Below are 18,761 nucleotides of genomic sequence, written 5' to 3'. Positions count from 1 at the left end.
CCCTTGGTTTGGATCCTGGACTGTATAGAAGTAGAGAACATGAACGGAGCAGTGAGCATGCGTGTATTCCTTCCCTTCCCTGTTCCTAAAACTGGATGGAGCTAGCTGCTTCAAGTTCTTGCCTTGACTTCCGCACAATGATGAACTATAACTTGATACTATAAGCCAAACAAATCCTTTCTTAAAACTGCTTTTGTCAGGGTATTTTATCACAGAAACCAGACATGAAACTAAGACAGTATCTACAATATCATGTCTTTGGTTTAAATATGAAAAGGATTAGGGTTTAGTGAGTATTTAGGAAAAGACTAAGACCTCATTCATGTAGCCTAATTGGCCCATACATTACAATCTAATGAGGGACTGGTAAAATACATTCACTGCAGTAGGAATCTAATGTATACGCCTGTAGCTTCTTGATAACTTACGTTTCCGATATTCTTCACATTTTCTGTCATCAGAGAATGTTAATTCACTTAATAGAAAACAGAGAAGCAACTCGATTTTCTCACATTTAATCTACATGTTGAAATCCCGGGAGATACAGCTTGTTGCTTCAGAGTTCTCATGAAAACATTGCGAAACGCCAAAGCAATACTTGACTTGGAATTTTGTATTGGGGCATTTTATTATTTTCAGTGACAACTCTTGATCATGTAGCCAGCAATCTCTATAAACTGTCAAATTCTCAAGCAGTTCTCAGAGCATTCTAGAAATGTTAGAAAACCTCCTCCATTGCCTGTTTCCTGTTGGTTGGGATTCAGCATTCCTGAGGAATAGAATAAATATGACAGTGACCAAAACCACATTACCAGTAGTAAAGGAGGAAGAGAAAGTTGGGCAGCGTGATGGCCAGCTGGACCCCCTGCCAACTGGGGGTAAAGTAGGCAATTCCAGGGAGAACTATGATTCCAAGGGTGAAGAACATTTGGATAACGATTCCCACAATCCTCCTTTGTTTCGAACCGACTATTTCTGTCACTGAAGGGGAACAAACACAAGACATTAGGGAAGTGCATGGTGAGCTCCAAGGTAAACAAGCAGGGAGACCTTATACATTAAAACTGTCAGCACTGCTGGAACACCACAGACCCTAAGGACACAGAGGAGTCTGTCTACAGCTGGAGAAATACTGGCCATGGCTTTCCAGGTGCCTTGCAAATGTTCCTCCTGCTCTTTTCTGCCTGGCTCCTCAAGTATCCAGGCCAGCGCCCTCCAGACATGGGTGGAGACAACAAAGAATACCCATGCTTGTTTTAGGAAAGCTTCAATAATGCTGTTATAGAAGGTGGTCATAATGACCAAACGTAAACACAGAGGGCAGCTCAACTTTATCACTTTGTCTAATGATTTGCTGCAGTACGGTCTCTCTGGGAGAGTCATTACGAACATCAGACTCTGCAAATACTTTTCACCGGTCACAGGAGAGTTTTCATTAAGGAATTCCACAGTGTTCAAGTTTTCATGTATGTGACAGAGCTCTAAAAACCACATGGGGAATTGTGTTGCTGGAATCCTGTCCTCCTCTGTCTGCCCTTCCCACGAACTGGTTTCTTCCATTTTGATTATCCTGGGACACACCTCCCAATGCTGAGCAGCCCCTGGGTCACATTAAAAGTGTGTCACATTCAGGTGTCCCTCGTGCTCTGGCCACTGATGTTCAATCCCTCCTGTGCCTGCTCCTCTTTTCCCATCAGACAGTGGCCTTCAGAAGGTTTCTTCTAGAGTACCCCGATGGAGTCTCGTGGAGCAGTGGAAACCCAAAGATCCAGGGTAATAATTTGCTATGACCATTCTCATTTCCCTGGTCACAAATTCTCCACCATTTAAAGTAGATGGCTGGTCCCGGACCAGAATTAGAGCCAAAGGGAACACTTTGGACTTTTCCAAGCAACATGAACAAGAGGCAGAGGTAGAATTTCCTTTCTTTCATACCTAGAAGATGCATTTTTCTAGAAAATAAACTCCTCACTTTTAGGACATACCTCACATATGGTAAAATGTTCTCCACTTATATGGAAGGAGAGCTAAAGAAATAATATTTGGGTTTGGGGCTATGTGGCTCACTGGCAGCGTACTTGACTAGCATGTAAAGGGCCTGGGTTTGATCCCCAGCACTTAAAAAGAAATATTTGAGAACACAGATAAGTAATCTTAATATACCACAGATCATAATACACAATAAACTGCTTAAAAATGTCGTCCAAGGAGCTACTGAAAATTTTATAAGAATTAATTGCTAAAAAACCAAAGGTAGAAAACGCGGGCTAACCAGTATGAGAGTACCCGGAAGTGCTTCATCCTATATCTGGCTCCCAACTGAAATCAGCACTTTGGTCTCTGAAGCAGCCAGAGTCCACCCTGAGCCTGCCTCCCGTTTGTGGACATGTTCGCCGTACTGCAACAAGGCCACCAGTATTTACTGTTGGGGGAGGCCCAAGGACGATGCCCTGTCCCCTAGTTCTCACAGAGCAGTGGGTGCAGCAAACGAAGTCTTACCAATCACGAAGCAAGTCATCCACGTGCCCTTTCCGAATACACCTTGGAGGAAGCGGAAGATCACAAACACAGGGAAATTTGGCGCGAATGCCACCACGACCCCCGTGACACCAACACCGAAACAGGATATTAAGTAAACTACCAGTCGGCCATACCTTCATGAGAGAGAGAGAGAGAGAGAGAGAGAGAGAGAAAGGAGAGCTCACCTTAAACATGGTCTTCAACACAATGGAAAAAGAATTGAACAGAATACAAAACGATTATGTGTCCCCTGTAACTTACGATTGTAAGAAATAGTACTTATGAAACCAGAGCAAACAGAGGCTGCCACTACAATGACATCACAAAACTGACAGCTTAGAGTGTATCCTTTGTGACTGCACTTCCCCCCAGGGGTGACCCACTCCTTTACCACACTGTTTCTCTACACAGTTCCTGGTGGCACAGTCCTGACATTTGCTGTTATTTTTGTGGGTGGAGTCTCAGGGAGACGGGTGAACTTGTGTAGTGAAGACACATTATAGAAGCCCCCATTTCAATCTTATCCCAATTGGTTACCAGTCACATAGCTTTAGGCAAACTCTAAACTCTCTAAAACTCAGGTTTTGTTTGCAAATGAGACACTAAGTTAAAAACTCTATAAAGTCCACAGTGTGTACTTTATTTTTACCATTCATATAACAATCTCATTACATAGTCAAAGAAAAAGGGACAGGGCATCATGCACAACATTCTCAGTTTGGTGTGAATTAATTCCCTGTGTATATGTCGGATGACAGGATGGTAGAAGTTGGTTGTCAATAACCTTTAAGAGATTTGAGTCTTTCATATCTTAACACTGCATCTTGTTTGAGTCTCTTAGTAGAGATAGAATTAGCCATAGTTTATCCAATTTTTTTAAATTGACTTTATTTTTTAGAACAGTTTTTGATTCCATCAAAATGTAAACAGAAAATACATGTACCCCATGTACGCCAGCTTTCAAACATGGCATGGCTCACCTCATTACCAGCACCCTCCTCCCCACCAAGTGATACATTTGTAACCATTAATAAGCCTACCTTGACACACCATTACAAGCCTATAGTTTATATTAGGATTTGGGGCTATGTTTTTCGATGCTGGGGATCAAACCCAGGACTTTGAACACACAAGGCAAGTGTTCTGCTGAGCATGCACCCAGCCCCAGGGTTCACACTCACATTGGACACTCTGTGGCTGACGACAAATGCTCAGTGGCACATATCCAACATCCAGAATCGTACAAGTTTCACTGCCTGTCATTCATTTATTTAGTAGGAATGCAAAACGGGGCAGCAGCTTTTTGTACCTGTTTACCCATAGTGGTTGCTCCTCACGCCTGGCAATCACTGGCCTTTTCACTGTCTCCATAGTTTTGCCTTTTCTAGAATGTTCTATAGATGGAACCAGTTTGTAGCCTTTTCAAATCCTCTTCTTGCACTTAGCAATATGGGTTTAAGGGTCCTCTAAATCTTTCGTGGGTCCTAGCTTGTTTTTTTTTTTTTTAGTGTAAAATAATATTCCATTGTCTTGATGTATTGTGGGTCATTTTTCTATTCACCTACTGAGGAATATCTTAGTTGCTCCAAATTTTGGCAAGTATGAGTAAGTTTGCCATAACGTCCACAGGGCAGGGTTATGTGGACACACACTTGCAGCTCCATTGGTAAATACCAAGGACTGCAATTGCTCATCCTATAGGCTTTTGAGAGAATGAAAAACCAGCTTTCCCACTGCTGAACCTACCAACAATTTTTCATTCTTCCCAGCAATGAATGACAGTTCCTGTTGTTCCACAAACTTGCCGGCTTGGTGTCAGTTCTAGGATTCAGCCACTTGATGGATGTGGGGTACATCTCCCTGTGGTTTTGATTTGCACTTTCCTGATGGCATACAGCATGGAGCAGAGCACCTTGCTACTGTCTATTTACCACCTACTTCTTTGGTGAAGTCACATTGGCAGAATCACACGGTTCATTTTTTCGTGTGTGTGTGTGTGTGTGTGTGTGCACACGTGCGCACGCGTGCGCATGCATACATGCATGCTGTGGGTGTGCTGTGGTTGTGCCTGAGTGTGATCTTAGGCTGATGTCAGGAATCACCCTCAGTAACAGTAACTCTCTCACCTTAATCATTGAGGCAAGGTCTCAATTAAACCAGAGCTCACCAACATGACTAGTCCTGCTAACCAGCTTGCGCTGGAGATCCACTGTCACTTTTGAGCCTGGAATTATGGGTAGGCTACCACAGCTACTGGGCATTTATGAACTCTGGTCTTCATGTTTGTTCAGAAAGTCCTTTAGCCACTGAGCTATATCCCTAGCACCCAGTTCATTTTTTAAAAAGCCAGTTTATTTTCTTCCAGGGTTTTCAGTGTTCTTCGTACATTTTATTTTTGTTTTAGTTTTTTTAAAGACAGGGTGTCATTATGTAGCCTTGATTGGCATGGAACTTACTATGTAAACCAGGCTAGCCTTGAACTCAAAGAAATTCATCTGCCTCTGCCTCCCAAGTAGAGGGATTAAAGTGCTGTTCACCATGCCCAGCCCTTTTTACATATTTTAAATAAGAGCCCTTAATCAGTTATGGCTTTTGCAAGTATTTCCTCTCCGTCTGTGCTTTATCATTTCATTCTCTCCACTGTGTTCTTTTGCAGAAAGAAAAAAAAATAATTTTAATTAAGTCCAGGCTATCAAATTTTTCTTTCACATATTGTGCCTTTGATAATTACAGCAAAAAAAGTCATCACCAAAGTCACCTCAGTTTTTCCTATGCTATCTAGAAAGTGTTGGTTTTGTGTTTCACGTCCATTTGGAATAAATTTTGTCAATAGCTTTGCATTGATTAGCTTCCTCATCACTGGGAAAAGGACCTCATAGAAACAACTTACAAAGATTTATTTTGGGTTCTGGTGTCAGAAGACTCAGTCCATGGTTGCTGGTTTTCATGCATGTGGGCAGAACATCACGGCTGCAGTATCATGTGGAGAAGGCTGCTCACCTTATGGTGGACAGGAAGCAAAGGAAGGGAATATGAAGGGGCCAGGCAAGATAAACTCCCCAAGGACATACTCCCAGTGAGATACTGATTATCAGTTAGACAGGATCTAGAATTACCTAGGAGATCAAACGCCTCTGGGCATGCCTGTGAGGAATCATCTAGATGAAGTTAATTAGGGTAGGAAGACCCATCTGAACTACGGTTAGAAACCCAGGTTGGGATCCTGGACTGAATTAAAAGGAGAAAGCGAGCTGAGCATTAGCATTCCTCTCTCTGCCTCCTGACTGTGTGTACAATTCCAACATCCTTGCCCTGTCTGAATTGGTTCTGATATATGTTACCCCTGTTCAAGCTGTGGGTTTGCCTGTTTGAGATTTTTAGTCTTTGCTTGGTCTTCACTTTGTAGTATGCCCTGGGGTTCTCTCTCTATCCTATAATTAAATCTCAACCATTTCATAAGCCTTAGGACTTTGCCATCACAAATGATCCCCAGGGTTTTTTCTTCCCTTTAGCTGGGATAGAATAACTGGAGGCCTGGATTTGGGTAACCCCCACCTCCCACACAGAAGATTAAAGCTGATTGGAGATGGGCATTTCCCTTCCCACCAATCCCCTCCAATCTTTCTCTTTGATAAGCAGATTTGGTTCTGGTTAACCTTTTTTGTTGTTGTTGTTCTAAGAGCAAGCCTTCTTAATAACAAAAGCATGGAGGGATTTCTCTTGACAGTCACCATAAAAACCTGGTGGAGTTCTAGGAAGTAAAATCCCAGACATGCGAGGATGTCACCAAGGACTGGGTCCCTGGTTTCTCTCTCTCTCTTCTCCTTCCTATGCTTATACCACTGCCCTGGTTATGCCCTAGGGTTTTTCAATCTTAGACTTGTTCACATACTAAGGCTCCAACAGTCCAGCAATTCAGTTCAGGTTTTCCTAATCCTGAAGCTTCTGCTAAGTTAAGTGTCAGTTACTTGTATCTACCTATTTTTCTGATTTGGGGGAACAGCAGTTGCCTTGTGACCTCACATCTCTTAGAGATCTAAGAAGAGCTGCTGATTTTACAGTTTACTTAGCCTTATACTTATGATTGATTGGCAGCTTCTAAGATCTTCATTCATTGAATCAGAACTTAGAAGCCCCAATCTGCCCCTCCCAACCCTCAACTCTACTATCCTCTCGTAGGAATATAGCCTATTAAAATATTTCTTGCTCCTTCCTTCAGGAATATAAATCACAGTCACAGAATAAGAAAAGGTCCAAAGGTGCTCGGTGCCTACAGAGGTGAATTATTTACAGCTCCTTCTCTCAAGTCTGGCTCACTCTTGCCAAAGAACTAAGTCAGAACCTCAGTCCCTGACCAGAGTTTGGGTCACTTCTTAAGTTATCTTAGGAGATATGTTTATTGATCATGCAGGATAAGAATACATAAGAAACGAAATCCATTAAAAAAAAAAAACCAAAACTTTAAGGTGTGCGTGGTGGCACACATCTTTAGTCCCTGCGCTTGGGAGGCAGAGGTAGATGGTGTCCTAGTTTGTTCATCATTGCTGTGACAAAATATTCTGACCAATACCAACTTGGGGAGGAAAGGGTTTATTCAGCTTACATCTCCCAGGTCACAGTTCATCAGGGAGCCCAAGGTAGGAACTCAGGGCAGGAACCTGGAAGCAGGAGCTGGAGCACAGGCCATGGAGGAACGCTGCTTACTGGCTTGCTCCCCTGGCCCCTGCTCAGCCTGCTTTCTTATGCAACACAGGCCCACCTGCCCAGGAGTGGGCTGGGCCCTCCCACATCACTCATCAAGAAGATGCCCCTCAGACATGGCCACAGGCCAGTCTAATAGAGGCAATTCTCCAATTGAGGCTCCCTCAACCCAGGTGTGTCAAGTTGACACTAAAGCTATTCAATACAGGTGGATCGCTGGTGAGATCAAGCCCAGCCTGGTTTCCATATCAGTTCCAGGCCAGCTGGGGCTACAGGGAGACCCTGTCTCAAAAAGACCAAACAAACAAACAAACAAACAACCAAAAAACAACCAAAAAAACTTTTTTTCTTTAAGTTACAGTCAAAATAGCTACTGTGATGGTACATGGCTGTAATCCCAGCACTCAGGAGGTGGAGGCAGAAGGATTGTGGCTTTGAGGCTAGTCCGACCTACATAGTCAGACCTTGTCTAAAACCAAAAAGACAAAACAAACAATAAAAGGAAAGTAAAACTAAAATAAATAAAAATTTGACAGTTGTAACCTAATTTCGAATCTTAGCCCTGGAGAAAAGAAAATGAAATGTTAATAAACATGCCTTCAGTGGTTTGGGGAAAATTTTTCATGACTTTAAATTTGTAGAATAAAATAAAGGGATTTCTTTTTTTAATTAAGTGAAACGAATTTGGATTGCTGCCCTTATTAGTAAATTAATTAAATAACGACCCCTGAATTATTTTTGAGGTACCCCAAATCCACCCCTTAATATCTAGCAGTCACCTGTCACTTCAGCCATGATACCACTGCCCTGCAGGCGTATGCTCTCACCCAGAGGCTTTCGGACGCACAAGGCAGCTTCACTTTCCCACCAAGACATGAAGTTTGAGAGGGAAAGAATTCATCAGATCGAACAAGTGTGACTGTCATGAGTGGAGGAATCAAAATTTTGCTTTCAAATTGACAAAAGACCCCTCAACAGTTAATACAAAGTATTCCTCTCGCCACGTATGTGACATTTAATACAAAGCGCCCCCCCCATGTGTATGCAGTATGTTACAGTGATGTAACCAATTATCTTGTCCATACCCACCTGTCTGCTGCATAGCCCAAGGTGAATGCCCCAGTCAGGAAGCCAAAGTTGAGGATGGCTTGGGTGAGGTCCAACATCCATGCATTGACACAGACAAGGTCAAACTGGGAACAGAGAAACACATGGAGATGCCTGGAGAGGTTCATCCTCAGAACAGCTTACTCTTATATAGATCAACCATCCTTGCAACATTCTTGCTTACATGTGCCTCAAAAGAAATTAGAAATGTATCACATGCATGTGTACACACATATATATGTATTTTCTTTATCAGGTTACATAACTGTAAGGGCTTGAATTTCTAATATAGTATGACTGGTGACATTTTAAAATAATGTGACATCAATCTATTGTGTGTGTCAATAATGTGTAAATGGCATGGTGATACCTGCCACCATCCAGTACAATGAGTTCATCGCCACACTTCTACATGCAGTGAGGTGTACTGAAATTGACATTTAATTTTGAAAATCGTCCTGTGACAAGTCTACTAGATTTTTTTCTGAGTTGTAATTATTAATATTTTCAGATCATAATTGGAAAAACATAATACTATAAACTTTGATCACTACACAGGTGTAAAATTCTTTCAGAAATATGCTCTGTGTTTTCCTAAGAAAGTTAAGTCTTTCGTAGTAGGCCCTGCAATCTGTAAATGAACATGGCTCATTCTCAGATCAAGCCAGGATTTCTGTTTCTCATTTTTACAAATCTAGGATCCAAGAAATCTCATGTGTATAAACAAATGCAGGGGATGGAGAAAGTAGCAGAAATGTTACTCAGTTCTTTGACATCTGTGCAATTCCAAGATTCCCATGCTGACCTTCCATCAAAGTTATTTTCACTTTTCTAATGGCCAACATGTCATTTTTAAGCCCTTGTACAATTTTACTATAAAAAAGAAATGAAAACTGTAAGACTTGCAAAAAGTTATTTAAACACATCATGAGTCACTTTCTTCCCCACAGGTTTTAAAACCTCAGTCAGTGCTTTGTCATAAGAATGGAGAGATTTCAAATTCCTCTGCTACAAAAGGCTTATTCTCAGGTGGATCATCTTAAAGGAAAGAGGACACGTGTGAGCTAAGGATTCAAATACTGATTCTCTTAGGAATCAGGCCCCGTGATGCCCTGCATTATTCTCCAAGGGTCGTGCTTATCCTATGTTGAAGACCTCTGCCTCAGACGTACCGGAAGGGAACGTCAATGTCATGGGAATCAGAATTGTTATTGATATCACAAATACTTTTGCACAAGAAAACTGTGTTATTTATTCATAAGACTCAACCTCTTGTCTTGCTTCTACAACCACTGATCTTGTTACTTAACAAAATAGACTAGAGGCTAGGCGCGGGGACTTGGCTCGGCCACTCAAACACAAGGACCAAGTTTGGATCCCCAGAACTCATGTAAAGCCAGATGTGGCGACACATGTCTTTACTCCTTGAGGGTCCCAGGGCAAGATGAGAGGAGACAGGAGGATCCCCAGAGGCTCACAGGCCAGCTGGCCTAGGGTTCACAACCATGAACACATTCACTGAAAAGATGGCTAGCAACGTTTTCTAAACCACTCAGACGTACAGTCCAGAGACTGGCTGCTTTCCTGTGCTTTCTGCATGCCATGGAGCAGGTTTAGATACACGTTTCACCATCCTCTGTCAGGTGGGATCCGTTTAGGTATAGGGAGCTGGTACGTGATCAGAAGGCAGGACGAGGGCCTCTGCTTCTGGTCTTGGTAGTGTCTGCTGATCCCATCCTGGCAGTGACAACATGGCTGGTGAAGAAGTCAGTCAGTGCCTGCAGTCCATGTGCAGGCAGAGATCTGACCCCACAGGCACAGGGGTGGGGACGATGACGCCGGCCGCCCAACGGGACAGGGCTGACCACCAGGATTGCAGTGGTCTTTCCTCATTCCTCTCTTCTTCTAGCCCTTCCAAAATTGTGAGATACAATCCCTTTATTAAATCTCTCTCTGCTTAGAAACCCGCCTCTGAGTTATTGCTCAGGGTCATCCAAGAGACTTCCAAAACAAGACAGGCTACTGCCAAAGCCCTTGATTTCCTCCCAGAACTTGAGGGAAGACCCTATTGCTGAAGACAGGACATACTTCAGACACAGGACTTGGAGCAATGGAGCTGGCACTGACCTGGAAGCCTCCAGAAGACTGGCTCTCATGGTGTCAGAGGACACTATGCACACTGTCAAGGGAGAAAATCAATCACTGATCCTACCCAGCTGTAAAGTCTACGAACCACAACATTGGCCATCCTAGCAAATTATCTCTATTGGTACAATAGTGGCACTTTTATATTGGGGGTCATCAACAGCTGTCTGATTGGCTCAAGGCACACTCAATAGGAGGGAAATCATGTGTGGTACTATAAACACAGCCAAGTACACATGGATGGAGATGGCATGGACCTTAGAGAAAAACTTACTTTTGTTATATCCCTGGATGAGCATAATTTCTGTCTATAGTCTAAATACGTATCCTTATATTTAGAGACAAGTAGATCTCTCACCACTCATCAAAGAAGCTTCTTTTTGCAACAGATGGAGACTATTACAAAGTTCCACAACTGGTCAAACACGGAGAATAAGTGAATGTGAGGTGTCCAGCCCTAAGGGACACATCTACAATGCAACCTCTACACCTAAGGCTCAGGGGAGATCATGGAAGGACAAGACCCCTGCTGCTAGTTAATGAAGGCTACACATGATAGGGACGCTGTGCCAATGAAATGTCCACAGTATCTGTATAATGATAAAACCAACTGACACACCAAGGTGGATGGGGAACTATCACAGGGTCCCACCTCTAGATGAAGAGCTACAGGCAATAATGGGTGCTGAGGAAGGGAGAATCAGTTTTAGCCAGAGTCCATTGCCTGAGAGGTTATCTAGTCCCAAGTGGACAGCCCTGAACACAGGTACACGTGAGTACCACTAAATCTAGCTCCAGAGTCAGTGAGAGACCCTAGCTCAAAAAACAAAGGGGAGAGATTGACGAAGGCATGTGATGTTGACCTTGGCCTCCACATGTATACATGTGCGCATGTACACACACACACACACACACACACACACACACACCCCAAAAAAAAAAAACAAAGAAGAAGACAAGAAATTAAGAGGGAGTGGAGGACATGGGAGGCTTGGTGGGGGACTGGGAGGGAAGGAAATAATGCAAAGGCAACACTCATATGTAAAATTCTCAAAAAATTATTTTTTAAAAAAATCTCCCTGCTTAAAATACCTAGCCTGTTTTTGTGACTACGATCCTGCTGGCTTTCAAACATACGAAATAGTTAAGTGTCAATAACATATGTATCTTAGAGAAATGTACAGGGGCTGGAAAGATGGCTCAGTGGTTAAGAGTACTAGCTGCTCTTGCAGAGGACCTGGGTTCGATTCCCAGGAGCCACGTGGCAGCTAATGACTATTCACAACTCCAGTTCAGGGTTTCAACTGAGCCATTGCATACATACATACAGGCAATGCACTCATACCATAAAATAAAAATGAAAAAGAAATGTAGAGACAGACACACATGCACTCCAGTGTCTGCTAGAATACAGACTCCGAAGCTGCCCTTCTCTCTCCCAGAAACCAGGCCACACCTCTCGCGGTCTGTCTCTCCTGGACGGAGCATTGATAAGAACATGTGCTGTCCTGTGCCCTTGCACTGTGCACCTGTGGCCTTGTCCCTCTGCCTTGCAGCTGCAAGCAGGCCCAGCCAATACCCCAGCCTGAGAAAACCTGAAATTGCAACTTCATTCTCGTCATGGCCTTTCCCCATGCCAGGGGCCACACAGGATGCCACATGGAACCTTTTCCTGCCCTCCTATGAAAATCTGTAAGAGCCAGAAGCTCCAGTTGTCCTTCTAGACTTGAAGATTCTCCCTTCAAGAGCCCAGCCTGCTGCCTATGGCATGATGTTCATCCTCCTAACAGCTCCCATTTTGGGGCCTCATGACTGACCATGACTGTGCATACATAACTCTCCTAATGAAGGTCTTCTGAAGGGCATTTTCATGTCAGCACCCCTTTCTATGAACCACTTTTTATAACGTGTGTGTATGTGTGTCACAGGGAGGGCATACATGCACCATAGCACACATGTAGAGATCACAGGACAGCTTTGTGGAGTCAGTTCCCTCCTTACATCTTTACACAGGGGTTCCAGGGATCAACTCAGGTAGCTGGGTTTGCACAGCAAGTGCCTTTACCTGCGGAGTCATACCACCAGCCAGAGCCTGCTTTCTTTATGTTATAACATATTGGTGTCCAAACCTGGGGACTAAAGGCTCTCTCTCCCCTCAAGGCCCCATCATGCTGCCCCTGGTATTACAAACTCTCCTAATGCTCTAGTAACTGAAGGGTGTCTCCCTTCAGGACCCCCATCACACTCCCCAAGACAGCTATCTCTCCTAATCCTCTCCCACTTCAAGGCCTGATCAGTCATGGGTGCCCATGGTTGGAATACTCTCTCTCCTGATGAAGCGCATCTGAGGGGTAATTTCATGTCAACCTTCCTTCCTATGAGGCTGATTTCTTTTATAAGTTATAACAGTTTCCAGGACAGAGAGCACTGCAGACTCAGATTCAAGGACTTGGTATGACTTGCTCACACTTCTGTCTCCTGGCATTGACACTTGCCAGCCTAAACCTCTGTGCTCACTGCCAGCCTCTGCAGCAGTCTGAGCTTGGGGCACTTTTACTATGTTTAAAGGGAGGTTGGCAGGCAGCAAAGCCTGGGGGCTGCATAGGCTAAGGCCTTCTCCCTCAAATAGAGCACCAGCTACTCAAGACAGTTCAAGAGACCTAAACACACTACTTGTCAGCAAGAGGTCACTACAGACACCAAATATTTACTGAAGCCTTAATCAGAGACACAGAATGTCTGTCTGTCTCTTAGGGCAATCAATGTTGGACAAGAGGGTCATGTCCAATTTTATTTTCCAAAGTACACACATGCAAAAAACATTTAAGCATTTTTAATACTATAAATCCATGTGTGCCTATCCTGTTACTTATTAATCTTCAAAGTCACTTAACACAAACAAAGTAACTCTCCTTGGCAGGGGCAGAAAGTCAGTCTGATAAAAACTGTTCATGTAATGCTGATGGGATTACATTTGCCTCATTTTGTGTAGAGAACAAGTAATCCTAGTGAAATTAAGTAATTCTGAAGAGTTTCCAGCCAAGGGCTTTTCTTAGAACTTCCCACTTGTTAAAATCCAAACTGTGATGATACTTTGAGTTTAATGATAAAATGCTGGGACAAGTTATTATTAGATTTATCTAAGAGCCGTGATTTCTAAATGTTCTTAAAACTAAAGCAACAAAATACTACAGTGTACAAAGATTAAGGGTGAGAGGTAAGGTTAAAAACAATGCAAGTTTCAGTTTTAAAGACTTAAAAACTCCGAAAGAGGGCTTGCTTGCTGTCCAAACCATAGGGAATGAGCCCTCTGGCCATCAGCTAGACTCTCCACAGAGGTCTGATTAAGCATTGTTGATCAAACCCTCAAGTCAGAGACCAGGTTAGAATACATCACAGCATCTCACTTTACTCATCAGCCATAAGAAACAGCACCCATTCCTTGGTTGCATTCTTGGAGGGAGAAAAGATTTCTGGTCACGCTGTAACATCTACGTACCTCTGTTTCATGTCTGAAGGATGAGCGGTATTGTACCTTAGATGTGGTTTGCTCCTCAAATACTCACGTGCCAGACATCAGTCTCCAGTGAGTAGTGGAAACTAAGAGGTAGGGTCTCCTGAGATAATTATGTAATCAGGGGGGCAGAGTCTCATAAGAGATTCATATAATTCTTGCATGACCACAGTTAGTTCCCTTGAGCGTGTTGTTATAAAAGAGTGAGCTGAACCCTGCGCCTCTCTGGCTTCCTGTCTTGCCATTTGATCCCTTTAGCCTGGTTGTGATGCTGTCCACCATGAGCTCCTCAATTGACTTGAGATTTTCAGCCTTTGAAACTGTGAGCTAAGTAAACGCCTTTCGTTTATAAGCACAGAGCTCCAGGTACTTTGTTTTAGCAACAAAAACAGGATGAAGACAAGTTATATAGATGGAACCATTCCTATTCAGTGCTTAGCCTAAAATCAGGAGCCACTAAACACTTGATCACTGTTGCAATCATCCACGGCAGCATCAACTCCCTTGTCAGGTATGATGTGCCCTGGCTGGTCTAGGACGGGCCCAATCACATATTGACTTTCACAGGCAAGTTCCATTTTAAATCAAAAGCAGTATGTGACCACATCAGGGCTCAGTCATAGTGAAAAGGTATAGTAATCACAAAGAAAATAATTTGGGTTGGGACTCCAATTCTTAATTGTGGTAATAAAAAAATATTCTCAATAGGATCTAATGTTACTATTTGGGAATCTTTATTCATTACCAAGTTAATGCTTTCCTTATATAAGGTATGAACATCAAGACACACTGCAGGCATAAAAGTGAGTCACAGGTACCTCAAGCTGACTCGAAGTTGGCGTGCCTGGCATTAAACAGCTGAGGCTGTGAGGATCATCAGTGACGCTCTGCCTTTGTGGGGAGCTTTTTATACAGTTTGGGAGCTGAGGTCAATTCATATGAAGCAAAGGTAGAGCAACTGATATATAAATGAAGCGTCTAAATGTGAGAGCGATTCAGAGAAAGAAAAGCCGGGCGGGGGCAGGAGTCAGGTCTAAGCCGAGCTGGATTTAGATGGAAATAAAGGGCAACGAAGGTCATCTGAAGGCAGGAGTAGTGTAGGTCTGGCCCAGAGGCAGCACAGTGGGCATCAGGGAGGGTCCACAGCACACTAGGCCATGCAGATCACTTCTGGGCCCAAAGAGCCACATGCCTCACCAGCAGTAGGGCAGGGAGGGTGGGGCCTGGGTCAGGACCTCGAGATTCTCAGACACAAAGAGAGCTCAAGACCGGGGAGGGTGAGGCTCAAGAGGGCAGAGGAAGAAGAGCCTCAAAGCTCAGTGAGTGCAAAGAGGGACAAAGGCTCATAGCGCCTGCTGCTCCCACAGCCTTTCCAATGCTCATAGTGGCTGCAGTTAAATGTGTGCTCAACAAAGCGAGCTTGGAAATAGGATGAAGGTGTGTCTTAAACGCATGGCTTTTGTTCTCATTTGCTTTCTGTTGCTGTGATAAAAAAATTAACCAAAACCAACTCTGGGAGAAAAGGGTTTATTTCAGCTTACAGGTTACAGTCCAACATCAAGAGACACCAAGGCAGACACCTGAAGCAGAAACCACAGGGCTTCTGGGCCCAAGCTCAGCTCCCGACCACCTGACCAGGGATGGCCACACCCACAATGGGTTGGGCCCTCTTACATAATTAGCAATCAAAAAAATGCTTCACAGACATGCCCACAGGCTGATCTGATGGAGGAACTTCCTCAGTTAAGGTTCCCTCTTCCCTGGCGTGCCAAGTGGACAACTAAGATTAGCCATCACGGCACTCTGCTTCTGTACTTGTGAAACAGGGAAATCAAAGCAATACATTGGTTTTATGAACCATGAATGCCTGTCACTGGCTAACCTGTGCCCTTCCTGACTCACCCTCATATCACAGAGGACAAGCCCATCTTTCTGTTTTATTTCTCAGGAGTGAAGACATACAATTACTCATCTCGTGTTTGTGACTTCTCTAAACAACAGGCTCTAAAAATGAGGAGATGAAAGGCTCTCAGACCATGTGTGTGCTCTGGAAGCAGCAGTTCAGGGGTGTGACGACCTGGGGACTTGGCTCTGCTCCCCCCTAGCTTTGCATCCTCTGGTGGTTGCTACTGACCCTTTGTGTCCCTGTCTATGCAGTGAGTCCTGCACAGATATGCCATGGAGATAAGATATGCACAGACAGGAGTTAGTCCAGTGTCCAAGATGCGACAATCATTCAGTAAATGCTGCTAATTGCATTGTGGCCAGTGGCACAGTGATGCTGATAGCCAACAGCACAACTAGTAGCTTTCAGCCCTGAGTGTTCATTAGTGTTACTTGGGGCACATGGACATGTGCATGAGTCCCACTGCCGATGAGTTAAACGAGAAGCTAGTCTAATGTAGAGGCTACCAACTGCTTCGATTTCTTCTGGGGGACACCTGATTGTGCCACGTTTGACTGCACTGATGGTGTCTGCCCCACAAAGTTTATGTCGTCTAGAATCTGACCTTCTCTGGAAATAGTCATTAATTATAATGACTATTAATTAATAGTCATTAATTATGAAGATAACATTTGGGTAGGGTAGGCCCTAACCCAGGGACAGTTGTCTTTACAAGAAAATAGAACCAGTGATATATCAGAATGTATGTGAATGATGATAGTGTTTTCTATCTATAAGCCAGAGGGGCCAAGGACAGGAAAATCAGAGAAGCCAGTAATGAGGCCTGGAACAGAGGCTCCCGTGAAGACCATAGACAGGGCATACTGTGTACACCTGTAGGCACACAATGGCTCTGTACACCTGCACACAGCACAGCCCTGCACACCTGCAGACAACATGGCCCTTCACACAGCATGGTCATATATAACCACAGATATAATGTCTCTGCAGACACCCTGAGTTTGGACTTCTAGCCTCCAGAGCTATGAGAAGCCACCCATTTTCTGGGAAATTAGGCCAGTCCCAGTCCTAACTTCAGCCTGTTTTTTCTTTCTTTCTTTTTTTTTTTTTTTGGTGAAAAACACCCTTTCCCTCCATCAGTGAGGCCCGAGGGGTTGGGAGAGGTAAAAATGACAGGGGAGAAGAGACTACAAGAGAAAGGGCCTTGTCGGAAGGTGATCACGGCTCCATGCCTAAAGCAGGAGATGGAGACAAAGAAGGCCCTGTCCCTGCCCCAGCAGCTCCCGCCTTCTGATGGATACTCAGCTCTTCAATTCACTTTCTGCCTCCCATCCTCCTACTCAGAGAATTTATTCATTCCCTTCTCTCTCTCTCTCTCTCTCTCTCTCGCTCTCTCTCTCTTTCTGCCCCTCTGCCTCTGTGTATGTGTGTGTCTAACTCTCTCCAGATTTCCCTGACTCTCCATACTCCCTGGCCCAGGCAATTTGCTCCTAACAGTCCCTCAGCTGCAACAAGGTCCCTTATCCTGACCCAGTGGTCCAGCCTGCCCTGTGGTGGGAGCTATCTGAACAGTTCAGTGCCCCATGCAGGAGCCATACCCACACCCAGTGGCACCTGGGGACCCTGACTTCCCTCAGAGCTCTGAGCAGAGATTGGATCTGCTGCCCTGGTGGGGTGCACAAAGGACAGCCTGTGAAACGCACACTGTTCAGATGGGGACCACAGCGGGCAGAGAGGCTCCGGTAAATCACTTTGTATCCTCAGTAGACTTCCATTCCGTGAGATACTCCAGACCTAGGTCAGAGTGCTGTGTGAAAGTGTCCACACCCACTGGATCCCCACCTTCCAGAAGAGCAGGGCTATTAGCTCTACATGGCTGCACAGCAGGACACCAGGGCTTGGGATCGCCACACTCAGTGTGTCTACCTTCCCACCTCTCTGAGCCCTTCCTCTCATCTCATTCCACCCTCCTGGGACCCCAGCTCCTCCTGAATAGGCAGTCTGGCCTCTTCTTTTATCTGAGAAATGTGAGGTTAAGGGAAGTCTTGATATGCTTTTATTAGAGGGCTGGGGGATGGGACCGGCAGTAAGCACTTGCTAACATGAGACCCCAAGTTTGGATCTCCAGAACCCCTTGTGAAAAGCTGGGCATGGTGGTGTACACTTTAATTCCAGCGATGTAGAGATGGGAGGCTGAGACAGGAAGATCTCTGGAGCTCGAAGGAACTAGCCTAGCCTACTTGGTGACTGAGCAGTCAAGGAGAAGCAGGTGGAAGGTATTTGAGGAATAACAAATGAGGTTGTCCACATGCACACATATACATGTGCACACACACCCATGCACACACACAGAGACACCAAAGGAAAAATGTTTTATTAGAGTAAGGAAAGTTTACAGATAACTCACTTAAAGGAGTGACCTGAAAACAGAGCACTAGCTGGAAGAGCAGAGTTGTGAATAGAGCCACGAACACCCTCAGCACCGAGCCTTTCCCTCCCAGAGATGCTTCTCTCCTTTCATGTTTCCTCCTAGCAATCCCCCAGGGCTCCCGGATGGAGGGGAAAGGGTAGATTCCAGAAGAAAAGACAAGACTGGAAAACAGAGTGTGGGGTGAAGGAGCCCAAGAGAAGAGCACAGCAAGCAGAAAGCACAGCACAGCTCTGTAAGACAGAGGGAGCGGACCCTCCACTGCCGCACTGCAGGGAGGGATTCTGTCAATGTGTGCACACCCACAGGGAGACACGCGTGCCTGTGGCAGCAGGCAGGGCTCAGAGCACAGCGGGCAGGGTGAACTTCCATGTTTCCAAAGGGGCCTGGTTCAAAGTGCTGAGAAACACTGCTGTGCACATTTAAGAATGACTGTGACC

The 18,761-nt window shown here is 44.6% G+C and overlaps 1 protein-coding gene across 1 annotated transcript in view; it reads right to left on the bottom strand.

Moving 5' to 3' along the window:
• LOC103737007 (solute carrier family 22 member 3) overlaps positions 1-18,761 on the bottom strand; it is a 111,132-nt gene that overhangs the window by 45,871 nt on the left and 46,500 nt on the right. The window contains exons 2-4 of the mRNA XM_008836684.3: positions 8,311-8,414; positions 2,500-2,654; positions 813-981 (exon numbers count right to left, since the gene is read on the bottom strand). Coding sequence (XP_008834906.1) covers positions 813-981; positions 2,500-2,654; positions 8,311-8,414 — 428 coding nt within the window. The remainder of the gene's footprint in view (positions 1-812; positions 982-2,499; positions 2,655-8,310; positions 8,415-18,761) is intronic.

This window comes from Nannospalax galili, unplaced genomic scaffold, assembly GCF_000622305.1.
Source record: "Nannospalax galili isolate Female #2095 unplaced genomic scaffold, S.galili_v1.0 scaffold2271, whole genome shotgun sequence".
NCBI classification, from domain to species: Eukaryota; Metazoa; Chordata; class Mammalia; order Rodentia; family Spalacidae; genus Nannospalax; species Nannospalax galili.
The sequence above is the reverse complement of the archived record's forward strand: the minus strand, read 5'-3'. Positions and strand labels throughout refer to the sequence as shown.